General features: G+C 54.4%; 8 protein-coding genes across 8 annotated transcripts; 3 read left to right on the top strand and 5 right to left on the bottom strand.

The window, feature by feature from the left end:
- The first annotated feature begins 24 nt into the window (after positions 1-24).
- Positions 25-2,943, top strand: BO72DRAFT_478182 (RINT-1 family protein). Its single transcript, XM_040947484.1, has 5 exons — positions 25-222; positions 306-553; positions 610-915; positions 977-1,121; positions 1,179-2,943. The coding sequence occupies exons 1-5, from the start codon at positions 73-75 to the stop codon at positions 2,829-2,831; spliced, it is 2,502 nt and encodes an 833-aa protein (XP_040800232.1). The 5' UTR covers positions 25-72; the 3' UTR covers positions 2,832-2,943.
- On the bottom strand, positions 2,926-5,236 carry BO72DRAFT_406291 (pyridoxal phosphate-dependent decarboxylase family protein). The gene is made up of 2 exons (XM_040942316.1): positions 4,887-5,236; positions 2,926-4,755 (listed from the first exon to the last, which is right to left on the bottom strand). Exons 1-2 carry the CDS (start codon positions 4,929-4,931, stop codon positions 3,160-3,162), a joined length of 1,641 nt encoding a protein of 546 aa, XP_040800233.1. The 5' UTR covers positions 4,932-5,236; the 3' UTR covers positions 2,926-3,159.
- Positions 5,237-5,275: 39 nt separating this feature from the next.
- On the bottom strand, positions 5,276-7,288 carry BO72DRAFT_449006 (RCC1 domain-containing protein). Its single transcript, XM_040944921.1, has one exon. The coding sequence runs from the start codon at positions 7,214-7,216 to the stop codon at positions 5,486-5,488; it is 1,731 nt and encodes a 576-aa protein (XP_040800234.1). The 5' UTR covers positions 7,217-7,288; the 3' UTR covers positions 5,276-5,485.
- Positions 7,289-7,425: 137 nt separating this feature from the next.
- Positions 7,426-10,240, top strand: BO72DRAFT_406296 (Golgi transport complex subunit COG3). The gene is made up of 4 exons (XM_040942317.1): positions 7,426-7,740; positions 7,806-8,145; positions 8,208-9,227; positions 9,282-10,240. The coding sequence occupies exons 1-4, from the start codon at positions 7,532-7,534 to the stop codon at positions 10,158-10,160; spliced, it is 2,448 nt and encodes an 815-aa protein (XP_040800235.1). The 5' UTR covers positions 7,426-7,531; the 3' UTR covers positions 10,161-10,240.
- A 129-nt stretch (positions 10,241-10,369) lies between these two features.
- Positions 10,370-12,463, top strand: BO72DRAFT_449008 (T2 family ribonuclease). The gene is made up of 6 exons (XM_040944922.1): positions 10,370-10,861; positions 10,970-11,264; positions 11,321-11,513; positions 11,622-11,870; positions 11,959-12,056; positions 12,185-12,463. Exons 1-6 carry the CDS (start codon positions 10,533-10,535, stop codon positions 12,326-12,328), a joined length of 1,308 nt encoding a protein of 435 aa, XP_040800236.1. The 5' UTR covers positions 10,370-10,532; the 3' UTR covers positions 12,329-12,463.
- A 1,290-nt stretch (positions 12,464-13,753) lies between these two features.
- BO72DRAFT_459707 (uncharacterized protein) lies at positions 13,754-14,504 on the bottom strand (the record flags this gene model as incomplete). The annotated part of the gene is made up of 2 exons (XM_040946432.1): positions 13,754-14,133; positions 14,204-14,504. 2 exons carry the CDS (start codon positions 14,502-14,504, stop codon positions 13,754-13,756), a joined length of 681 nt encoding a protein of 226 aa, XP_040800237.1.
- Positions 14,505-16,227: 1,723 nt separating this feature from the next.
- Positions 16,228-21,223, bottom strand: bck1 (putative MAP kinase kinase kinase (Bck1); the record flags this gene model as incomplete). Its single annotated transcript, XM_040948685.1, has 3 exons — positions 16,228-16,348; positions 16,413-18,213; positions 18,295-21,223. The coding sequence occupies 3 exons, from the start codon at positions 21,221-21,223 to the stop codon at positions 16,228-16,230; spliced, it is 4,851 nt and encodes a 1,616-aa protein (XP_040800238.1).
- Positions 21,224-22,390: 1,167 nt separating this feature from the next.
- Positions 22,391-23,831, bottom strand: BO72DRAFT_449011 (NAD(P)-binding protein). Its single transcript, XM_040944923.1, has one exon. It carries the CDS (start codon positions 23,530-23,532, stop codon positions 22,792-22,794), a length of 741 nt encoding a protein of 246 aa, XP_040800239.1. The 5' UTR covers positions 23,533-23,831; the 3' UTR covers positions 22,391-22,791.
- Between the last annotated feature and the right edge of the window lie 114 nt (positions 23,832-23,945).

Consider the following 23,945-nt stretch of genomic DNA (forward strand, 5'->3'; position numbering starts at 1 on the left):
TCCACTTTGCGACTCCACGCTGTACTTTTTCCCCCGCCAACTTCTCCAAAACAATATCTCACTTCGCGAAGAATGGCCACTTCTGCATCTGCCTTGTCATCGCATGAGAGGACAAGAGTGGAGGATTATTTGAACGATAAACTTCAGGTTTCTGCTGATTTAGAGAGCCTCGACTCCTTGTTGTCGAGTCTACGAGCCCAGCATGAGCTGCAACGCAAGCAGGTACATTGCTTAGCCCCTTTGCTTCAACGGCCATACTTTACCTCACCTTGCCTTTCACTATGCTAACGAAGGGCTCGAAATAGTTAGCTGAAGCACAAGAAGCTCTCTCCAATGCCACCAAGGCCTCCAACGACCACGCCGAAGCTACTCGCCAGCGAGCCGAAGCATTCAACGTGCAGCAAGAGGATATTGACAGGCGCCTGAAAGCAATCACTGGGTCCGACTCCAGCGATGATGCGGCCAAGCGGTTCGAGGCTAGCATCGAAAAGCTGCGGAGGCTTGAGATTTCTAGGGGCTACATGACTGTATTGAAGGAAGCGGAGGAGTTAAGGTGGGGAAATAGCTTCAAGTTGCCTTCTGTGCTTCAACTGCTAAAACTGCATACAGCCAGCAAGCCTTGAAAGATACCGGAAGTGATCCCAGGTTGGCGATTCAATCATATACTCGGCTTCGCAACATCTCTCGATCATTGCACGAGGCCCAGCCGGCAGCAGAAGGGGCTGCCCCTCACTTGGTCGATTATGTGGGGAAGTTGGTTTCGGCGCTCAGAGAGCAAATGAAGAGCCATTTCTCGCAGCGGCTGCAAGGAACGATGGACCGCATAAAGTGGCCTTCGAAAGACTTGCAGTTCCCGGATGATGTTCAACTGGAGTGGAGGGAGAACTTCGGATTGCTCCTCGACTTGCAGATACCGTACGCCTTTATTGAATTCTTGTTGCGGAAAGCGGTTCATGCTCTAACACAAATGGTATAGTGAGCTTACTGGCCGCGCTTCTGTGCCCGAGCATCAATGCGCTGAGCCTCCGGTGCTGTTGCCGCTCGAGGTGATGGTGCATCCGCTGGAACTTCGGTTTAAATACCACTTCAGCGGGGATAAGCCGACGAACAGGCTTGACAAGGTACCGTACTATCCCGTACAACTACCGTATTGAAAACCATGAGTCTAAGAGTCTCAGCCGGAATACTTTTTAGCTCATATCACGGATCTGATGAACAACTTCGGGAGTTTCTTCGCCTCGTTCTTGCAGCCTATATTCGATGAAAAGGCGAAACAGGTCGGAACCGACCTCGAGTGGAACTTCTATAATGCCTCTCATGCCTTTATCACGGCACTCTTGCCTGTGTTGCGGAAAAAGATAGCCACCTTCATGCCTCAAATATCGACACACCCACAACTCCTGAGCCATTTTGTGCACGAATTGATGACTTTTGACAGCGAGGTCCGCGAATCCTGGAACTACTTACCGGATCCCTATGTCGCTGGCGACTGGAAAGGTGTGACGTGGGAGGTCCTGACCAAGCAGGGTTGGTTTGATCGCTGGCTACAGGTTGAGAAGGACTTCGCGCTAGCTCGCTACAAAGAAATCGTGGACGCACCAGACAGTGGTAATATCGACTACGATGGTGTTGAGCTCTCGTCGACGAAACCGACCAAGGCCGCGATCCGTGTCAACGACCTCCTCGAAACAATTACCGAGCGTTACCAGCATTTATCGTCGTTCAGTCAAAAGCTTCGCTTCCTTATCGACATCCAGATCACCATCTTCGACCAATTTCACGAACGCCTACAGTCTGCCTTGGAGGCCTACCTCGCCATGACCTCAGCTATCGGTCGGACCGTGCAGGGCTCGGACGGACAGGCCAGCGTCGAAGGTGTGGCTGGACTTGAGCGACTTTGCAGAGTCTTTGGAAGCGCGGAGTGGCTCGAGAAGAAGATGGAAGATTGGAGCAACGAAGTATTCTTTGTGGAGCTCTGGGCTGAGCTCCAAGAGCGCGTCAGGCTAAATAAGGACGGGGGCAAGAACGTGGCGGGCTCCATGTCTATCGCAGACGTTGCATCGCGCACTTCCCAGGCTGTGAACAACAGCAACCACCACAACGACGACGATCAAGGCACAGCCTCCGAAGGCGCCTTATTCGACGAGACTGCTTCCGCATACCGGCGCCTACGACTCCGCTCCGAGTCGATCATCACATCCACGCTAACATCAAATGTGCGCTCCGCTCTGAAGCCTTATTCCCGCGTTTCTACCTGGACAACCCTGGCAGCCACAACGCCGGCTCCCAATGGCGCTCCTCTGCCGCCCACCTCCGACCTAGCCCCTGTCCTGCGTACCATTTCCGCAGAGCTATCCTTCCTCTCCCGAGCCCTGGGATTCGCCCCCTTGCGCCGGATCACCCGGCAGGTTCTTCTCGCGATTCAGACGTTCATGTGGAGCAGCATCCTGATGAGGAACACGTTCTCAGCGTCCGGGGCCCTGCAATTCATTAGCGACATGGACCACCTCGGCAGTGTGGTTGACGTCACTTTAGGCGCGGCGAGCCAGCCTGGCGGCTCTAAGAAAGTGCTGAAGAAGTTGAGCGAGGCGCTTCTACTGCTCGGGCTGAGCACGACGGAGCCAACAGCTCTGGATGGCGCCACAGACCCGAGGGAGGATGAGCCCACGGAAGCGGGCCCCCCGGCTCGGGCCGGGCTCTGGGAGGTCGAAAAACGGCTTTTCAAGGACAATGAGAGCGCAAGAGATGTTCTAGCCGAGCTTGGAATCGACTCGTTGACGGAAGCGGAGGCTAGAAGTGTCTTGGAGCGGCGAGCCGAGATTGGTAACTAGTGCTTGAGCATAAGAGGGGGCCCTGTTGTGCATATCGCGGGCCGGTGAAGTACTTGAACTCATAAGATATCCATTGAACGTATTTTGAACCTATTGACAAGCGTCTTGCGACGACATTATAATTTCTATGCTCTATTCTATTAGTTTTTGTTTTGTTTGTCTTCCCTTCTAAGCCTCACGCCAACGTACAGCCACTCTGAAAGAGATATACCAACCAGTCTGTAGAATGTTGCACTCAAACTACAGTCGGACTGACCCGCGCAGGGAGAAATGGGACTTATCAACGATGCACGACAAACCCATGGCCCCAGCGACGCCCGGCACGGCTCTAGCGACCCTGGGCCTTCAACTTCTCGACAATGGCGGGGCCAACCTCCTCGATGGCCCTGAGCAGCGCCTCGACCGTCTCCTTGGCGGTCTGCACGTTGACCACGCAGCGGAAGAACTTGCCGTCGCCGACGGCATCCTCATCGCCACTGGGCGGGGCGAAGTCGACCATGAACCCTTTGCGGACGATCGCATGCGTCACCTGCTCCGTAACCTTGCTGTTAGCCTTGGCCCTCTCGACCTCAGCTTCAGCCGTTGTCGTCGCCGCCGGCCCGCGCGGGTAGACCATCTGCCGCTGGGGCGCGTAGTAGAAGCAGACCTGCAGGCACGGGGTGGGGTTCTCGCTGACGAGGATGAAGTTGTGGTTGTGCTGGACCAGGGTGGCGAGGTGGGCGGCGACGGCGCAGGCGGAGTCGATCTGGCGCTCGTAGCCGGCGGAGCCGTAGTAGGTCCAGCCCAGGAAGAGCTTGAGGGAGTCGGCGCGGCGGCCGCACTGCAGGGTCAGGTCGGCCAGGTCCCAGACCTCGGGGGAGTCGATCTCCGGTTCTTCTTCCTCCGAGGAACTTTCCGACGACTCGGCCGCCGTGTCCGGGTTGTGGAAGAGGTAGCCGGCGGGGAGGGTGTTGGCGCGGTGGAAGCGGCGCAGGTCGGCGGCCAGAAGGAAGGAGCAGGTGACGGGGACGCCCAGCATCTTGTGCGGGTTGATGGCGATGCTGTCGGCGAGCTCGGCGCCGGCGAGCTTGTGGCGCTGCGCCGCCGAGAAGATGAAGGAGCCGCCCCAGGAGCCGTCGACGTGCAGCCAGAGCTTGTATCGCTTGCAGAGAGCGGCGATCGCGGCGAACGGGTCGAACGAGCCCAGCACCGTCGTGCCGGCCGTCGCGTTGACGTAGAACGGGGTCCGGCCCTCGGCCAGCGCCTGCTGGATCAGCCGCTCCAGCTCCGCTGGGATCATGCGCCCCTGCTTGTCGACGGGCACCGCCCACACCGCGCTGCTGCCCAGCCCCAGCATCTGCGCCGCCTTCTCGATGCTGTAGTGCCCGTGCGCGCTCGTGAACAGCACGAACCGGTGGCCCCCGTTGCCCTCGCGCTTCGTCTCCGGGTACAGGTTGTTGCGCGCGATCACGATCGAGGTCGTGTTAGACGCCGACCCGCCCTGCACGGAGATGCCGCCGGCGCGCGGGCCCGTGAGCCCGAACAGCGCCGCCAGACGCTGTCCCGTGTACTTCTCGATTACCGTGAGGGCCGGCGAGACCTGGTAGACGTGGACGTTCGTGTTGAGGGCCGCGAGGATGAGCTCCGACGCGACGCCGGGCGCATTGGTCGAGGCGTACAGCTTGTCGAGGAACCCCTGGTGCCAGGTGTTGACCGAGTAGCGGAGCACCTGCCGGAGAACGTCCACCAGACCATTCTGACCCGTGCCTTCCTGCGGCAGGCTCAGCTGGAGCAACCGCTGCAGTTCCTCCGGTCTTTTGTGCTCGACCAGCGATGTGCCATTTTCGTTGTCGTCGTTCGGGGAAAGGGATTTGTTGGAGGCGAGAGGGTCCAAATCCGCGCTGCGGATGAAGGGGATCAGGAGGTCTTCAACTGCGCTCAGGAGCTGAAGTAGATGCGATCAATGGTTAGTTTTGATTGATTGACGAATAGTAAGGTAGGCATGTCGATGATCTACTCCCCGCTGGAATGCGACAATGGGATGATGAGAAGTGGACGAAGAAACTCATGACTCACGCTCTTGACCTCCTCCGCGCGATCTGCTGGCGATGAAGCAGCCATTGATGTGTGAGCGTATCAAGCCCTGAGACTAGATTATATTGCTATATCGGCTTCAAACAAAGCTAAGGGTTGCCCGCAATTTAAAAAACTTGAAGGTCAATCGATCGGAAATTCGTGGAGCCAAGCAGCAGCGCTCGAATGGGGACCGTTTGCGGATCCACAGACAGTCCCGGAATGGCGACAAATCCCGGGTTTTTGACATCATGGATGGATCCGCCGTCCCCGAGACAGACTCTGGGGGTTTCCTGCGGAGTTGTGACAGGCAGGGTAAGTTGGATCGGGCGAGTCTTCTGGATGGAGTGGGATTGGGACTGTTGTTGTTACTTATCTGCTGCAGATGTTGGTTTATTTATTCAATTGGTGTAACCTCGGCTCCGTGACTCCTGTTCTGCACATTGAAACAAAAGAAAAATACCTCAAAAATATCAATAGCTTCACACCTGCTTGCTTTTCCCGACCGAAGCCCACAGAACCAACTACCTAGTAATGTACAATTTAGATGACCGCTTTTTGCCACCCTTGGTTATTTCACATATTGCAACGAAACAGTAAAATTATACCCCAGAATAGATCGCCGAGATGTGTCGTCCGCACTCCACCCGTTGTTCCATGTTCACCGTGCGACGACCGACCTTGCTCTTGTGACGAGGCATTATCTGAAGCCGTGCATCCTGCTTCTCGGCTTCTTTCTTACCCTCAGTAGGCGCGTTGATGTAGATCGGCTTGGACGAGTTGCTACGCTTGCCGGTGCCGAGTTGGAAGTGCTCGTTGCCGCCCCACCAGAGGACATCGTAGCCCCAGGCATTCGTTTCATCGAGAGAATCTGTAGGAGCTGCGTCCATCTGCGTGTTGTTGTCCATCACCGCCGACACATGTGTCGTACCTACGGAGATATCACGCATGCGGATAGGGGCGAGTCCCTTCAGGCGCTCATCGTATTCGAACAGCCCACTCAAGGGCTTCACCTTTGTAAGGGAATCTTGGATATGAGTCCATTTACCGTTACCCAGTGCACCCCAAATTCCCCGTCCACACGTCCAGACATCAACCGTGACACGGCCCAGGTCGCGGACAGTGGAAGGGTTCTCATTCGAACCTAGTACCCGCTGTACATCCACAGCGATGAAGCTATTGGCGCCTCCGGCGGCAATCCGAGTGGCCTTAGGGAGGTATGGGCCCCGATAGAGTCTCCTGATCGGCACCAGGATGGGCGCATCGCAGTACGGGAATGACGGGTCGAATTCCATTCCCAACTGACCGAAAGAGTTATCACCGAAGGCATACACATTGCCGTGGTCGTCGAGGGCCATCGAGTGATAGTCGCCGGCCGCAACCTGGATGATCTTGGATCCCTTCAGGGCGCTGACCTCGTGGCACATGTCCACCGGTCCCTTGGGGCGATTCGCCCACTTCAACCCCGATACACCGAGCTGGCCGAAGGAAGGATAGTTTTCCGATGAAGAGGCAACCGAAAAGACGCGGCCTGAGCTGGTAAGAAGCAGTGCGTGATCGATTCCGCCGGTGACAGCGGTCACCCTTTCACCCATCCTCAGGCTGGGTTGCAGCTTGCGATAGCTCATACTAGCCGATCCAGACCAGAAAGGCACCCAGGAGCCCTCGCTGGGCTTGTGGCCTCCTAGTTGGTCTTCCTTGGCAATGGGGATCGAATAGACAGTGCCATCCGATGACAAAGTGATGAGGCGGTCATTGGACATGCAGAGCGAGGTAAGGTTCTTGCCAGTCAGGGTCGTCGTAGGCTTGAAGTCGGTCTCCGAAAAGCCCTTGCCCCATTGCACCAGATCGCCATTCTCAGTGATGGCCGCGCCGGACGTCTCGCCAAGCTTGAGGTCTCTGAGGACCTGGCCGTCGAAGTACGAAAGCCTCCGCGGAGTCTTCACTACCGAGTCTTTCGATCCCGGGTCGACTACTTTGTAGGCATTGTTGCCCCAGACATAGACACCGGGACTCTTGACACTCCGTTTCTTCTGCGCAAATTGCGAGCCGAAGTCCTGGGTGGCGTTTGTGAGATCCTTCACTTGCTCTACTGGGGTCTCAAGTTCATTGCCCTTGGACGTGGCGTACTCATAGCCCAGGTATCCAGCAGTACCTAAGGTTGCCACACCCAGCGAGTTCCGAAACCAGTGAGAGGAAGATCCCTGGTTGTCGCCACTGCTGGCATAAAATCGCCGCCAAGGAGCTCCAACAGCTCGACTGTTCCTCGCTAGGCGGCGAGAAGCTTGAATGGCGAAGCTGGTCGCCGATTGCCGTCCCCGAGGTGTCCACATGATGTTCAAAACACCTAGAATAGGTTCATACAGTCAAAGTTGCTCAGTTTGACTGGCCTGTGCTTACGGTAAGAGCTCAAAGGCAAAGCTCCAAAAGATTAATTGTGAATGGTCGTTGCGTCAGATACCGTAAGCGGAAGGTGGCGGCAGAATAGCGGCGCATTGAAGCCACGGAGGTTGCGGCGTGTTTACAACCACGATGTGCGAAACGGCTCGCGGGGTGCTGACCGGACTGCCTGCTGTATGAAACAAGGGCCTAGAACCAGGCACCAGGACAGTGAAATATCTCTGAGCAGTCTCATCTCGTAAGAGACAATGCGCCAACAAGCTGCGGGTCAGCGAAGTCGTCGCCAGACTGCCCCGTCTGGACCGCCGGTGGATATCAAGGCTAAGGTGATTGATGAGCACGAGACCATTCCGGATGGTCTGGAATCTTTTACCGATATCAAGAATGAGCTGGAATTTGCGCAATGGTACAACGATATTGAGGGTAGTCTGCTTGAAGCCAGCTACGATGAATATCAGTAAGTCGCGCAACAAGCCGCCGCCGACAAAGCCCCTGATACATGCTGACCTGTCTTTCTTTCAGAGCATGTTTACAGGAGCTCCAGTTATCCAAGACCCACCTAGATTCCTTGTTATCGGATACATCATCGACCCTTAATCTTCTCACGAACCTGTCCAATGACTTCAAAGCCGTGGAGTCGCAGACGTCCAATTTCCAGAAGCAGTGCGAAGGGCTTCTCTCCGCGCAGAAGCACGATCTGGAACTCGCTACGGACATCCAGGATAATCTGCAGTACTATGAATTTCTCGATCCCGCTTCAAGGCGGCTTAACGCCCCGGGTGCTGGAAATACTGTGCGCGGGCAAGAGTTCTCGGATATGCTCAGACGACTCGATGAGTGCTTGGACTACATGGAGGTACATGTGAGTACATATGGCGTCATGGTCTTGCTATATCACCGCATTAATCAGTATTGCTTGTCCAGACCGAGCAAAAAGAGGCCAGCGTGTACCGCTCCAGGTATCGACTCCTGATGACTCGAGCCCTCACTCTCATTCGAACACACTTTGTCACTTCTCTGCGCGATATTTATGCCGATGCCTCCAAGAAGATCGCCGACAAACAGCTCAATGAGACAACGATGTCCACCTTGCTGTATGCGAAGTTCCGGGTCGGCGCACCGGAGCTGAAACAAATTGGCCTCGAGATCCAGAAACGCGCCGTGCCTCCGTTGGACCCCGACCAAGGCACGGAAGCCGAATATCAGAGCCTTCTCAACGAGCTTCACGCCAACTATGCAGCGACTCGCGGGAAATTGATGATTCCGCTGGTCCGCAAAAATCTCAGCGACATCGCGCAGTCGCCTACCTCGTCACAGGACCTGGTTTCTTTCGCTCGTGCGAGCATTAGCTACATCCGCGGGGTCTGCTTGGACGAGTTTGAACTATGGGGGGAGTGGTTCCATGGTCAGGGTGGGCTCTATGACTTCCTCGAAACCATCTGCGAACCTTTGTATGATCACCTCCAGCCCAGGATCATTCATGAGGACAAGATAGTCAAGCTTTGCCAGCTTTGCACGCTGCTGCAAACCCGATACCTATTCGATCAGGATGAGGAGTTGGAGCAACCTCTGGACGCCAACCAACTCGACTTCACCACTTTAATTCAACCTGCTCTGGAAGACGTTCAAACTCGTCTCGTCTTCCGTGCTCAGGCTTTCCTCCGCGACGAGATCGAACGGTACAAGCCCCGTCCCGAAGACCTGGATTATCCAGCACGCAACCGGCAATTCTCAATCTCGGTCACGGAGGGCCAAATCTCCGGCCGCAAGATTGCTTCCGAGCCCATTGTCAATATCCAAAAGCCCACGAAACACATCGAAGATAGCACAGATGCAGACCCGGATGCGAAGTGGGATCTTGAGACTCCAAATGCCTTTAGTGGGTGGTATCCGACCCTCCGTAAAGCCATCTGGCTCCTGAGCCGCATTTACCGGCTTGTTAATGTAAGTCCTCCTTCTTTAGGAATCATCAAGGCCAACCTACTCATAAATGTACAGTCGACTGTCTTCGACGATCTCGCCCATCAAATCGTCCACCAAACCACCCTCTCCCTCCACTACGCTAGCACTCTCATCCCCCCCTCAACTACTACAAACAATCCCAAACCCGCAACTCCTACTCCCCCAACTCGTCTAGAGACCCATCGCCAACTCTTCCTAATGAGTCATCTCCTCATCCTTAAACAACAAATTGTCGCCTTCGACATCGAATATGTCGCCCCGGAAACCTCTTTAGACTTCTCTGGTCTAACGCACACCTTCTGGGAGCTTCGCGAAGAGCGCGGCGGCCTCTTCAACCCACGCAATCTCGTCCGCCTGGTCGGCCATGGCCTCCTGCCCCGCGTGGTCGAGAACATGTTAGATGCAAAAGTCGAATTGGATGGCCGTCTCCGGACCGTGATCAACGACTTCATCAATGGATTTGCCGGCACAATGACCGCATCACTGCCTGCGAAGTTCGTGGCCACCGCCACCGCTCAGAGACAGGCGGCGGAGGAGTGGATCTATCCGACGTGTCGGAACATCGAAACTGAGGTGCTGGGACTGAGGCGCGTGTTGGGGGAGTACCTGGATGATCTGCGGATGCGGGAGACGTTGGTAGGGGCGGTTCAAGATCGGGTAATCCAGATTTACGAGGAGTTTTGGGAGAGGTTTGTCGCCGAGGAGAGACGAAGCGGGTCAATGGCTGCAGGAGCGAGAGGGAAGGGGAAGGGGAAGGGACGTGAGGACGATGTCTGGGATGTGGATACTTTTGCGGAGTGGTGTGAGGGTGTCTTTCGAGTGGGTATCTCGGGGGTAAATGATGACGATGATGCTGTTGGTGATGGAAATACTTCAAGTCGGACAGGGAGCCTCGGCTCACTGCAGAATCAATAGATTGTGGGGCAGGTGAAGTTGTAAATAGTCATACTCTTTCTTGGCACATAGTACGGTCGCCCGCGACCAACCTTATCATGAAGTGTTATCAGGTGACCGGCGCGATAAGAAACCCGAACTCTTATCGGAGGATCGGCGGCGGAGTGACCAGTCAGACAAGCCAGTCACAACAGGTCATGGGATACAAGCACGTGCAGAACCCGGGGGAGCTTCGAGTCTCCTTCGCCTCGCCTCATAACTGACTTCTGCTCCTTTTGTCCTCTCTGCATTGCATCCTTATCCTTTATCCTTACCGATTCCCTTTCTCTCATAATTGGTGTTGAGCAACTTTAGTACCGTCTCGAGGCCTAGTCAAGTGCCTCAGCACAGCCAATGTTTATCTCCGATAGCGACACCCGAGCTATCGGGTCCACCGCCAGCTCTATGAGAGATACGCTCCTGCAGCGTCTCCCCGGACCCCAGCAGGTCCTGAAAGCCATCACAGGCACACTCGGGGTCTCCTCTCTCTCGGGATCAGATTACTCGACCTCAGAATTGACATTTCAGCATTGCCCGGCTGCCGAATTGAGCTGTAAGACACGGTACCATGGCCAGGATACCTGCTGCTTCAACTATCCGGGGGGTCAGATGCTACAGACGCAATTCTGGGATGCTGACCCCGCTATTGGACCGGAGACTGCCTGGACAATTCATGGCCTCTGGTGAGTTGATTCTCTGTTTATCAAACGATTGCGAGAGCCTGTGATCCTCTTATTCAACCTTTCAATAACCCGCCGGACTGACCCATATCCCCCTCTTCTCCTACATAGGCCGGACCACTGCAACGGCGGATTCGACCAGTACTGTGACTCGAAGCGGAGGTATAGTAACATCTCGCTGATCTTGGTGGATGCCGGTCGTGGAGACTTGCTCGACTACATGAGCACATACTGGAAAGACTTCCGCGGAGACGACCCGAACCTCTGGGAACACGAGTGGAATAAGCACGGTACTTGCGTGAGCAGCCTTGAGACACACTGCTACACGGAGTATGTTCCTCAGCAGGAGGTTGTTGACTACTTCGATAAGACAGCCGATCTGTACCGAGAGCTACCTACCTATGAGGTGAGCTGCTCCCCCCACCAATCTAAACACCACACACTGACGAGCCGGAACTACAGACCCTAGCCAAAGCCAACATCCTCCCCTCCTACACGAAAACCTACACCCGTCGCGAAATTGAAGATGTGCTGTCACAGTCGCACGGCGCAGAGGTCACAATCCGTTGTCGTCATGGGTCTCTGAATGAAGTATGGTACTACTTCAACGTCGCAGGCCCTCTTGTATCGGGGAAGTTCGTTCCATCGGACCCAGGTGAGCATCCAGCAGCACGCCGCGACCTCTCCCCGCCTCGCGCATGCCACATCCCCTTGCTTCGCTTTGGGATCACTTTCATACTAACCAGACTACAATCTAAATTAGACGGACAAATCTCCAACTGCCCGGCCAGTGGCATCCGCTACCAGCCTAAAACCCCACACCATGGCCACGAGCCCACAAAAACAACCACTCACAATCCCTCGGAGCCCACCTCGCCCCCGGGCGCCCCTTTTCAGGGCCGGGGCAACCTGATGATCTCAACATTGGGCCAGAAGAGAGGGTGTATTATCAGCCGCGGGGCGTGGTTCTCCTCGGGCACGTGTGCAACCTTTACTGCGAAGAAGACGTCAGGTACACCACTCCCTTCCCTTTCTACGCTCAAGACTTTTCTGTTTCATCATCTGGCAGAGCAATTTATTGAATAGAGAACTTGGATTAGATGATCTCTTTACCCTCCACTCCAGCAAGGGCAACTGCGGCTTTGCCAAGGACATCTTCACCTGCGGTGGTGCCGTGCACAAAGCACAGGAATTCAGCGTAAGCACACACCCTCCCCCTCATTTCGCCCGAGCTATCCCGCTCTCCGCTCCTACACAACCTTCTAAATCACACAATGGTGTTCGAGTCATAGGTTCACTGACATTGTACAAACTTTACATCTCCAGATCGACGATGGCAAGCTCGCATACAACGGCAACTCCACTTTCTTCGCCGACAAGGCTCCCAAGGGGCCCACGAAGAGCAAGGTCTTCGCCTCGCAGGAGGATCATCAGATTGAGTTGGCGATCACCTGGAGGCCGGATTACTGAGTTGATGGTTTAATGCCTTTTTTTGTGTTTGGGTCTGCTTGAATATGGGTTGAGCTCCATTCCTTTCGTTCGTGGTGTGTATCGCATATGCCTGATATTATAGATAGATTTATACAATCATATATACATGTCAAAGTGTGTGCGTTAGAACTTACGATGTAGAGAAGGATGTATGTGGATATATTTCCCCGAGATTCTCGGGTAGATTAGACGAATTGGGAAACCATATATTGCGGGCTATCTACCACACTACACCTAGGGTGATCATCGCAAACTGAACACAGCATGCCACTCAATCGTTGATTTCTTTGGGATGGATGGAAATCAAGCCGCTTGTACGCAGTAGCCTATCCACGCTGGAGACTTCTACCTTTCAACTTTTATCAGCCAGGATTATGAAGGCTCCTTCAATTGTTACGAGAGGATCCCATCCACCTCGGTGCTTCGTTAAAGCGTAACAATTATACCTATAGGGTTCTGGGCTTAAATCCCGACTCGGATACTCCTACAAAGCTCGACGCTTCATTTTCCATTCCATATATTCTGAAGAGTAGATCCTCTTGTCGAAGCCAAGTAACATAATTTAGGGGGGTCTAGGATGACTAGAAAAGAACAGAGGGGTTGCTGCGGGCTACCCTGGAAACCGGGATTTATGTGATCGTGTTTTCTTGGATGGCTGGGAATGTTAGGCGCAGACAGGTTGCTCTATTTGTCAATGAGAGTATCTTAAGATGTGGTTTCGAAGGTCAAGCTGGGTATTCTGGGTATATGAAGGGATGCCGATTATACCGGTAAACAAATCATGAAGGGTTGGATTAGAATAACTACACCTATGGGTTTTACTGGGGCTGTACGAACACCGCAGATACACATATAACTTTACCATTTGTTTCACGGCCAGATTAAAGGTAGCACGCCAGGGTGCGTGCTGTAACTGCTGCTCGGCGGCTTAGAGCTGGCAGAAGTGAGTCTGATGTCACTACTTCCACTAGCTATGTACCTGAAGGTCGTCAGGCATCGCGGAGGGAAGAATTGTAGCTATGCTGTTTACTTTGTCAACTCCTTGCACAGCGTGTCAGAGGACTGGACTTGTTTACATGGTAGATATGGAATTCGCCATTAACGGTATAGCGTACGCTGTGTGGGCACAGATGTCTGGAAAGATCTCTTTCAATACATGGTCTGAGCAGTTATGGTTTAACCAGGACCTCTAACAGAGAAAGATATGTTTCAGGAGGGTTGCATTAGTCTTTCATTAATATCCTGTTCATCAGAGAAAAGAAGTGCCTCAAATGCACATAGATACATGTCTCCTGAATCCCGACTTCTCACCCATCCATGAAATTACACCTCAGCTTTCGACCGCTAGACCACAAACCCACGAAAGAAAACAGATCATCAGTTGCTTTTCCACACGCGACTTACTCAAAGCAACAGTCCACGCTGGATATCCCCCGGTCCCGACAGCGGAAGCTGGTTGAGCTCGACGTCCTGCACCCGCGCGGCGGCGGCGACGACGTCCAGCCCCAGCAGGAAGAACAGCAGCTCCAGCCCCGGGTAGCGCTTGATGGCGAAGCCGACGTAGTCGAGGTTGAGGAGGCGGGCGTGGTTGTAGACCGTCTGGAAGCGGCCGGCCAGCCACCACAGGTCGAAGACGTCGTGGGGCTCGCTGCGGGTGGCGGCCGCGCGCAGCTTGCCCTTGAAGATGGCGAAGGCCGGCAGGTGCTGCACCAGGCCCACGCCCATGCGTTCGCCGCGCACGAGGGTGAGGCGCGGGTAGCAGTGGCACATGGTGTAGTGCGAGCCTAGGGTTTAGGGAGGGTTAGCTAGCATTGGGGATGGGGGGTGTTTTTTCTGGCAGGGGGGGGGACTTACCTCGGAAGCGCTCGCAGAAGATCTCGATCAGCACCGGTTCGCCCTGGTTGGCGCTGTCACTCCAGACCAAAGCGACGTAATCCTCGCGGTTGCGGGGGATCACGGTGAAGTTGCTGACGCCGTCCACCAGAGCGAGGATCTCGGGCTTGGTCGCGGACACCAGGCAGTCGATGTCACTCGTCTCGCGTCGGCTGCCGAGCAGGGTGCAGGCGTAGCCGCCGAAATGACCGTATTTGACGCCCGCGCTGGATAGGGCCGTGTGGAGGGCAATCGCGGCGTCGTTGAGACGCTCCTGACGCATGGTGCTGGTGTCCACGAAGAGGTTGTACCTTTGGGACAGAGGGTTAGAGAGACGGGTCTGTGTCTCCTGGTCCAAGGGCTGAGCTTGGCTTGTCTGGGACAAGAGTTGCTGGTGTCTGGCACTACTCTCAGTATGTGAGGCTGTCTGCTATCAGCTGTGCAGCGTGTTACTTACGGTAAGGTGTGTAGGATGCGGTATGCAATGTATCTGCTGGATGACCGGGTGCTTCACAGTAGATGCTCGTGCTCAGAGCAGTGCCAAGGTCAAAGACTGAAGACTTGTAAGACAAGAATCAAGTCAGAGAAGAAAGAGAGAGTGTGTACATGTGCTTGTGTAAGTGAGAGATAGGAGCAACATCGTCGTGGATACAAAGGGCAACTCAGTCGCTGGGGCATAAGAGCTCACAACACCTCAGCGCTCGGCATTCTCCGCAATTCCCAGTCCCAGGTTGCGCTGCCTCAGCGTGTTGCAAATTCAGTCCCCTGTGAAGGCTGCCACTCTTTGACCTTGCGGGTCAGTCTCCAGGAATGCTCTGAGGTCTGCCCCTTAGTGCAGCCCATTCACAGCTGCTTTGTGGTGCACTTGGTCTTCCAGTCATCCATTGATTAAGTCTGCTGCACGCAGAAAGGCTAGGAAGGCATGCTCCCAGAGATGTAGAGCTCAGCCAGGTAAGCAGACCTGGCATCCGAGGGCTGCATCCAGAGACAGACGGCTAATATCAACCTGGCATAAGACGGTCTCGCAGCCATGGCTCCCAACACCCTGCAAGAGATTAGACATGTTTATTTCATTGACAAAGACACTCACATACGCCACTTGCGTAACATCGTAACATCAAAGCCACACTTCATCTTGTCACCAGCGCGAGACCTGGCAAAGAGACTCATTGTCATGAGCCTACATGAGTGGACACACACCGAGTGCAGCTAGTTGATACTAACAGAGAAACGGAGCGGCTCCAATAAGCTACAGAGCACGTGATCTACACACGCCCTCACATCAAACAACTAGGTATACACACCCCCAACAGCAGTATAGATTAGCACAAATACTCTCCAAAGAGATACAAGAATCCCCGAGCAAATCCGCTCACTGTTTCACCCGCCAACAAGCAATGTCAAACCCACCACCACATCCCAAATCCTCCTGGATATCAGCCACAGTACCTAACCTAGACTTCCCAGCATCAGCAGCAGGCCGCGGAGAACATTCCAGACGGAAAACAGCGGCCTGTGCTCGTGGCGCTCTGCGTTTGTGACGGGGCTTCTGCCGCATTCTAGGAAGGAAGTTGATGTCTGGGTCTTTGGGCATACGCACTTTAGTGCTGACTTTATGCCAAGGGCGATACGGGCGGTCAGTAAACAGCGTCAGTTATACCATTGCTTCCATGGTATACAGATGCCACCCCTAGGACGGACTGATATACTGACAGTAAAGTCTGCTATACCTTGCGACCTTGTGGTCTGCATCCTCAAAGTATATATGTACACAATGGATGAAAAGAACATTCGGCAGAGTGGTCTGCACACTTAACAACACCTTCCTCACTGAAATGTACGCACATTATGTCGCAAAGTACAAGTTACGAAAGCGGAAGAGGGGGGTATGAGCACAAGAAGAAAAGTACAATGCAGGGGACAAGGGCTAACGGGCTAATGATAACACGCTAAAGTGGGGACTGACTGTACACTACTACATTGCTTTTTGGTGTTTTGGTTCCCTTTCAAAGGACATGCCGGATCTTGGCATAGAGTTCCGTGTCGAGAAAGTTGTACTTGGGATCAGGCTCGCAGAATGGATGACGAGTCAGAAGAGTCTCCGCCGTGGGACGATCGAGGGAATCCCTGGTTGAGAGTCATATTAGCATAACAATACGAAAGCAAATAGAACGAGAGGAGAAAAACTTACACAGTAAAGCAGTCGTACATAAAGGCGAGCGCGGCGGGACTGATGTTCATGGATACGTCCTCCGGGATAGGAGGTGCCTGACTCAGACTACCCAGTTTGAAAATGGCACCAATCGCCTCTTCCTTACTCCATGGCCGGCGGCCAGCGAACATCTCCAACACCACACAGCCAAGGGACCAAATATCCACTTTGGCACTGTACCCCATGCCTTGGGACTGAATGACTTCAGGCGCCATCCAGAATACTGACCCTTGCATGGAATTCGTCGAATCGTTGCCATATATGTTGTCCGTCTTCTTCGAGATGCCAAAGTCGGAGATCTTGCATGTTCCGTCAAGATCAAGAAGGATGTTGTCGGCCTTCAGATCACGGTGTAGAATGCCCTGATCATGAAGGTATGCCAGCCCGCTCAACGTCTGATGCGTGAGAGACTTGACCACACTCTCTTCGAATTTACCATGCTTTCGGAGACAGCTGCCAATGGAGCCACCAGAAATATACTCGAGGTAGATGGAGATAGATAAATCGCCTCGTTCGCAACCGAGATACTGCACAATGTTCGGATGTTCCAGGTGCTGCATGGTATCGATCTCTTGGTCCATCGCAGCGACCATCTCCTTGATTCGGTCCGTATCTTGCCCTGCGATGCGAGCATTGACCTCCACCTGCTTCACAGCCAAGACCTCACCATTGTCGGCATTCATGCCGAGGTACACTCGGCCGTAGGTTCCCTTGCCGATCAACTGACCGCGAATGATCCGGAAGGTGGGCTGCCGTTGAGGGATGTTACCAGAGGGTGCATGAGTTTGGGGAATAGGATCAAGCTGGCTCAACCGGCTGCCAGGCCTCGGGCTGATCTGCATAATCTTGGCGCCGAACATCTTGGTGCTCTTACGACGAAGAATGTCACCCGATCGTTGATTGCCGGTGGAGGAGGTCACACTTTTGTTCCTGCTAGCTCGGTTGGCTCCCTTAGCCACTTCTCGGATAGACTTCATTCGAGTAAGTCCACCCCCAGAGCGGCTTACATTCCGCCGCGCAACAGCACCTGGCTCCGGGGGCCTGACAGGTGGTTCACTGGGAATGTTGACAGGGGCCGAAGGATGTGGAATGGCGTAAGACGGACCGTCTGGTTTTTCCTCGTGGCTCAATTCGTTCTCCGCTGCCATCTTGCTTGCTGGTGATGATGGTGGGGACATGCCCTGTCCATCCAGATAAGGAGTGTCAAGGTCAATATCAGGGAAGAAGTCATCGAGATGATCGATAACGCCCTCGACAGGAGGTCTGCTAGCCCAGATGTCGCCTCGGGCAAACGAATCTCTGCGTGGGGGCCGTTCATCTTCCGGCGAAGCAGTCATATCAGAGTGATATGCTTCCGGGGCGCTTGAGTCGCCGCTAGACGCCAAGAAAGTGTCACGGGTAGCACTCGGAGACCGAAAGCTCACAGAGAGTCCTTTGCGTAGTCTATTTTCGGTGTTCAAGGTAAGAGACGGCTTTGCCGCTCTCTTTTGCGATTCAGGTGAGCTGGTCATTGATCCTTTCTCCGTCACAGGTGATTTGGTATTTGCCAATGGTATCGCAAAGAGACCATCATCGGAGTCATCGTCAGAATCATCCTGTGGCAAAGGCGAGCGCTGGAATGAAACTTTGGTTTCCTCAAAGTCGAATTCAGGTCCGTAGGATTTACGGGACTGCAGACCCGGCCTGGGTTCCGGGGGCGAAGTGTTGCCCTTGATTGGTGACGGCACACTGTGTGCCGTTGGTGTGGCTTGACTATCCTGGTATGTTCCCTTCACCTCGTCTATTGCCAGGTGTCAGCGACAGAATCACATATACGTCGTCATCCGAAAGGTTGCCGTAGAAAGGCACCAAAAGGGCTTACCTGAATGATTTGTGGCGGGACTGCTTCCCACATTCATAGTTGGGCTGAAAGAGCCCGCTGCTGGTGGTACTGATGGCATGGGTGTTCCAATAGCGCTAGTGATTCTACCAACACTAGCTAGAGCGGCTCCAAGACCGTGTGACTGCGCAGGAACTTGAACACGAGGACGATCAATGTCCCGTTTCCTTAGAGAATTAACCTTCGTGAGAGTACTTGACTCATGTGGTGCAGTCGGAGGTTTGCGGAGTGGCACCAATGGTTCGGATTTCTTGTCTTCATAAGGCGATATGCGGGGAGAGTCAAAATCAATGACGCCTTCGCGCCTATAGCCGTTTTCGCCGTAGGCATCCTTCCTCGGTTGCGGCATAGGCGGGACCTTCGAGATGCGATAGGCTCGCTGTTTCCGCTCGACCTCGCGCATATGCTCCTCATGACGAGCTAACAAATCCGCCTTTTCAGCGTCAGCTGTTCCACCGTCCGCAGCATGGTCCACGGGAGAAGCTGCAATAGAAGCTTGCGACACGTCACGCGGAAGTTTCGCAGAGGACACCTTCAGCTGTTGCCGTGAAGAAGCTACTTGTGGTGAGGTAGGCTTATTTTGAGTCTGAGGTGAGATCCTGTTCAAGGCATCTTCATCCAGTGGCTTTCTATGCACTTGATGGACAGACGTTGGTGAAGCAGTCGCTTTGTCTGGGATAGAAACTCCCAGCCCCGCAAAGTGAGGGAAGCCATTGGTAGCCAGTTGCATGTGCGATCCACGTACGAATAATTTGAGTGAGCCTAAAAAGTCCGACCTCGACCTCCGACATAGAGCCAGATTGGTGTCGTTCAAAGGTTCGTCATGTTCCGTTTGGCCGGGCTCGGTCAAGAAGATCTGGGCCGCAGTCCAGTCTGATATTCCAAGGCTCTGACAGATTGCAGAACGCAGCGTCTCAACAGAATCCATTTCGGTGATATCCACCAACCGATAATTCCAGCCATCCAGAGTAACAAAAGTCCACTTCTTGGCTTTTTGCGTTTTTTGGCGCAAGACCAGGCGTTCATGATCCGACATGGATGCAGACGATGGGCGTTCACACAGCGACATATCGCTAGTGCTAAAGTTTGGCTTCGCATAAGGGAGGTGGGCACCATTCTGGCGTGTGTTGACAGGGCTCGTTGGCGACTCGAGGAACTGTTCTTCAGGAGAGGGGTGAGTGGAGTCACTTCCTTTGGTTCGCTTCTTGAAAAAGTTCAGAAGACCTGTTCGGTGATCCTTCGGGTATGATGAGGGGGTCTCTCCGCCAGAGTGGCGATTATAGGATTCCTGGGGAGAAGGGCGTACTCCGTTGTCCTGTCTGTAAGACTCATAATACCGACGCCCAGTTAGGGAGTCTGCGCTGTTCCCACGAGAGTGTTCAAATTTGACACTCAAATCACCAGTCGATGAGGATGGCCCCGTTTGCGCAAGGGTGGCATGCTGTGTTGCCGGACTGCCGCTCTTAGGGCTGTCCTCATAGGGCCGAATGGGAGCTTGGAAAGTCCCACCATCGCTAGAAATTGAAGGACTCTGCCTTTGGTGTTCCCCTCCGATGCTAGACAGAACCGCCCTAGAATAGTCTGACCGCGGCCACATAGTGCCGGTCTCGTTATTACCGAGTTCGGATGACGTGGGGTCATGGCTGGCGGGTATGGGCGTGGTGAAAGAGCGCATCTGTGTACTCTGCCTCTGATTGTGGACCAGCTGGGAAGCCTTGAATTTGGGACTGTTTGCGACACTACCTGAGAATGGGCCGGCCGAGCGGGGCTCATGGGTCACCTTCGGGGAGGCTTCGTGCCCTCCGTCAAAAATAGCGTTGGGATGAGAATCTCGACGCCTCTGCATCAAATAGTCCGCATCATAGCTGCCATCCTCGTGGATTTGGCGAATCAATTTCCGCATGCGTTTACCCTCCTCGCGTTCGCGAGTCTGATCCCAGCCTGTGCCGCTCAATTCGCATTGCTTTGCGAGTTGAGGATAAACGACGTTGTGCATCTTACCCAGGTTCGGCCGGCCATTGGAGCCATGTCCCAACTCCAGGAAGTCGGCGCCCTCGATTTCTAGTGCCCTAAAGGTTTCTTGCCAGTCCTTCGAAAAACCATTTCTTGCAAGCCATAGGAGAACTCGGTCGAGTGGCCATTGAACGGCCGCTTCGTTGGGAGACATGCCCCCGAGCAGAGTGCTGCTATTATTGTGACGATGACTAGGCGACTTCGTAAGTTCATTAGTCGGCGCAGGCTGCAGCACTTGATTCTGGGAGGCTGTGGCCGGAAATCCCGACGCCATTGGTTCGTGAGAGCCGTCATTGACTGCTAATGCCGAAGGGAGAGTACGCGAAGACGGTGTGGAAGGTACATTTGGGTCCCGTTTGTATGTGGATGACTCCCCGATGGGATATTCATACGTCTGGGCGGAGGGGAGTCGCTGTCGTTCGACAGATGGCATGGTTCCTGGATTCTCGTAGGTCGGAGCAGAGTGCACGTCAAACGGCGGGATTCCGACCCCCGGTCCGAAGGAGCCCGGTTGCGGGACGTAAGTTGCAGAGGTTCGGGTATCAGAAGAGGAAGGTATCGAGAGGGCAGTGGGACGACCGTAGGGCGATTGATTTGTAGGGATCATAGGAGGAGGCGGCGGGGGAGGTAAGAAGCCTTGGGAGAGTGCCTGCCTGGCCCAGGTCTGTTGCTGCCAGCCCAACGTATTTTGGTGTTGCAGCTGAGGATTGGTGAGTTTGGATGCTCCGTATCCTGCTCCAGGAGGTGGCCCAGGGGGCGGAGGAGGCATGACATTCTGGGATTGGGTTGGGGCGTATCGAGGCGGCGGTGGCGGTAGAGGTATCATATGCGCCTGCGAGGGCTGCGTCGCCGAAGGAGGAGGGACCGGGATGTATTGCTGCTGCCGTTGGCCATCCATCTTGACGGTGCTTGGGTATCACCGTCGCGAAGAAGCGATCTTGATCGGATGCCGAATCGCAGATAGTCTGCACAGAGAATTCTAAGAAGTTCTACTACTTGTTCGGAAGCCCCTCTCTGAGAAAGCGAGATTATGCACGTCACTGAGGCCGAGAAATATAGACCATCAGCGATCAATGTTGGGAGAAAGTCCGCATTCTCAATGCTCCCAGAAAGCCCGGTAATGACCCTAAGCGATTTCGACCAGGTCGCACAGGGAACACAAAGTACTGGCGAGATATTCAGGGGAGGGCAGATAAAGGAGACGGACGCGAGGTATCTCGATGCACGATTGTAATCATGCGCAGCTAGCTAGCCTCCAAATCGGGTACGTAAGCAGAATCGGCAGGTATCTGCGGCCATCGGCTTCGATAGATCGAATCTCGTGAGATTGCGGGCGGGTGGGCGGGCAGAATCGTGCGCACGTTGTTGTGAGTCGAGTGGACAGCACGATCCTTGTGTGGGAAAAGAACTATATTTCAAGAAAGATGAAGAAGTTAGAATTAAGCGACAGCTCCAGGAAATTGAAAATATGCGATGATCCGCCCCCCTGATAATAGGTCTGTCATTAGTTGAAGGGGGAGGAGGAAAGGGAAAGGGCAGGAAAGGACGATGCCGCGGAAGATTGGCGCGGGAAGCTAAAGAACATACCACTAGCAATTTGAAAGAGATTAGTTTCCCACGTCTAAATTAAAAACCACTAGTTGCTCATTAGAATGGTTCCTTGAGATAAATGAAATGTCTTTCCTCAGCAAGCCAGAGAGCCTGCTTGCCATTCACGATGGGGTAAATCAGGCCCGGCCCAGGCTTCGTAGAAGAGGAGCTTTGATGCGCTGGCCGCCTTAGCGCCCCTTCAACGTCCCATCTCGATCACGTGGTGGTCCGATAAGCTGTCGCAGTACGGATACTCCGTACTCAGTAGTCAAAGCACTTTGGCTGGTTCATCATTCTCATTCTCTGCATTCCCCAGCCAACATTCCTTGAGTCTTGGCATTGACTCCCAGAATGCCTTCTGTTCAGCTGCCGAGTCCTGACATCTGGATCTGGGGCCCTTGTCGATGAGACACTGTCAAATCGAATTGGTGAAACAACATGACAGCGAGATCGATCACGTAATCCGGTCACTCACAGGCTCCAAGCCAGGCTGCCCGAAAAGAGTTAGTGCCATCCCACGGATGATTGCTAGAACTATACAAGTTTCAGACGCTCATCTTATGCGCTCCCCCCTTTCAACACCTTCAATACTACCTTCCACGTTGGCTCCAGGGATCAACTACCCACGCCATGAAGAACTAGCGCTGGCTAACTTAACACACTAGCCGGCAATTGCGGTGTAACTCAGGACGGCAAATCTCATTCTTGACTAGTGACACTTGTAATGAATGTCTGACTCCAGGCGTTCTCATGTCTCACGTCGAAACCCACCCCAAGCACTGTTTGGGATGGGTTTGACCTCTTCCTCCGGCCAGCCTAACCGAACTCCCACTCTCCTGGGGCTATCCTCTTCCAGACTCGGGAGCACGTCTGCGATCACAGATGCCGTTCCACCACCCAACCTTCTGACCCATCCGGCCTCTGCTCTCTCTCCTCGAAGAACGGCCGGAAGAGCGCTTGAATGATCTTATCGGGACGATACTGCTCATAATACTCTCCGGTGGCGGGGTCAACCGTGCGACCCGTCACCAGCGGCATGCCCACCAAGATCCGCGAATCCCGCGGCAGGACCTGCGCGAAGATCCGACTGACAGTCTGGGAGGCGGCCTTGGCGATACTCAACGAAGCCACGCTCGGGTCCGGGTGCTTGTCCAGGACACCGCCGGTGACCAGGAGCAAGGGCCACTCGCCCTGCGAGACACCCTCCGCCCGGGCATGTCCCCGGAACCACTGGCCGGCGACCAGGGTCCCGATCGCGGAGACGCGGAAATCCAGCTCCAGCTCCCCGGGCGTGAGGGTCGCGATGGAGGAGTCCGCCACCCGCGCGGCGTTGTAGCTGAGGACGTCGAGGGTCCCCCCGAGCTGGTGCAGACACCAGTCCAGAGCGGCGGTCAAGCTGGCCGGGTCGCCGGCGTCCGCGGTGTGGTGGACCACGGTGACGGCGTGCTTGTCCGGGCCCGCGTAGCGGACCTCCTCGGCGATGGCGGCCAGGCTCCTCTCCGAGCGGGAGATCAGGGCGATGTTCCACCCGAGACTGGCGAGCCACATGGCCAGCGATCGGGACATGGAGGAGCCGACGCCCACGATGATGATGTTGCGGTTCGTGCTGACGCCCATTTTTGGTCTTACGCTGTGTGCCTGCATCCAGAAGACTGGAATTCGCAGTATGGTGCTTGTATCAGTGCAGCAAAGCAGTGGGTGAGGTGATTTGATGCGCGCGAAGAGGCTGACAGAGTGGTGAGGTGAGGGGCAATCTCTACGTTCTGCTTATATCCCATTGACATGGTAGACACCCGTCGACTGAATGCATGATTGCGGGGGAAGGTACTGTACAAAGGACCTCTAATTAAATGTATGATGCCCATAGCGCTCGTAACGCCCTGCCTGTAAGACGGAATACGACCAATAACGTCACCACAGCCTTGGGCATGTTATACAAAGCGGGGAATCCGGACACTCGATCAGGCTGTTCTAGCCCGCATTTTTTGGTTAAAAAGAAAAGAATGCAAGGAGATTCGGTCAGGTTCGGC

This window comes from Aspergillus fijiensis, assembly GCF_003184825.1.
Source record: "Aspergillus fijiensis CBS 313.89 unplaced genomic scaffold BO72scaffold_30, whole genome shotgun sequence".
NCBI lineage: Eukaryota > Fungi > Ascomycota > Eurotiomycetes > Eurotiales > Aspergillaceae > Aspergillus > Aspergillus fijiensis.

Excerpts from the sequence above, each read along its gene's own strand:
- BO72DRAFT_449008 (XM_040944922.1), top strand. The coding sequence starts at position 10,533 with ATGTTTATCTCCGATAGCGACACCCGAGCTATCGGGTCCACCGCCAGC. Across the intron at positions 10,862-10,969 it reads TGGACAATTCATGGCCTCTG|GCCGGACCACTGCAACGGCG; the intron begins GTGAGTTGATTC and ends TCTCCTACATAG. Across the intron at positions 11,265-11,320 it reads GAGAGCTACCTACCTATGAG|ACCCTAGCCAAAGCCAACAT; the intron begins GTGAGCTGCTCC and ends CCGGAACTACAG.
- BO72DRAFT_449011 (XM_040944923.1), bottom strand. The coding sequence starts at position 23,532 with ATGGGCGTCAGCACGAACCGCAACATCATCATCGTGGGCGTCGGCTCC.
- BO72DRAFT_406291 (XM_040942316.1), bottom strand. The coding sequence starts at position 4,931 with ATGGCTGCTTCATCGCCAGCAGATCGCGCGGAGGAGGTCAAGAGC. Across the intron at positions 4,756-4,886 it reads GCGCGGAGGAGGTCAAGAGC|CTCCTGAGCGCAGTTGAAGA; the intron begins GTGAGTCATGAG and ends CATCTACTTCAG.
- BO72DRAFT_449006 (XM_040944921.1), bottom strand. The coding sequence starts at position 7,216 with ATGTGGACACCTCGGGGACGGCAATCGGCGACCAGCTTCGCCATTCAA.
- BO72DRAFT_406296 (XM_040942317.1), top strand. The coding sequence starts at position 7,532 with ATGCGCCAACAAGCTGCGGGTCAGCGAAGTCGTCGCCAGACTGCCCCG. Across the intron at positions 7,741-7,805 it reads GCCAGCTACGATGAATATCA|AGCATGTTTACAGGAGCTCC; the intron begins GTAAGTCGCGCA and ends TCTTTCTTTCAG. Across the intron at positions 9,228-9,281 it reads GCATTTACCGGCTTGTTAAT|TCGACTGTCTTCGACGATCT; the intron begins GTAAGTCCTCCT and ends ATAAATGTACAG.
- BO72DRAFT_478182 (XM_040947484.1), top strand. The coding sequence starts at position 73 with ATGGCCACTTCTGCATCTGCCTTGTCATCGCATGAGAGGACAAGAGTG. Across the intron at positions 223-305 it reads ATGAGCTGCAACGCAAGCAG|TTAGCTGAAGCACAAGAAGC; the intron begins GTACATTGCTTA and ends GGCTCGAAATAG. Across the intron at positions 554-609 it reads AAGGAAGCGGAGGAGTTAAG|CCAGCAAGCCTTGAAAGATA; the intron begins GTGGGGAAATAG and ends AACTGCATACAG.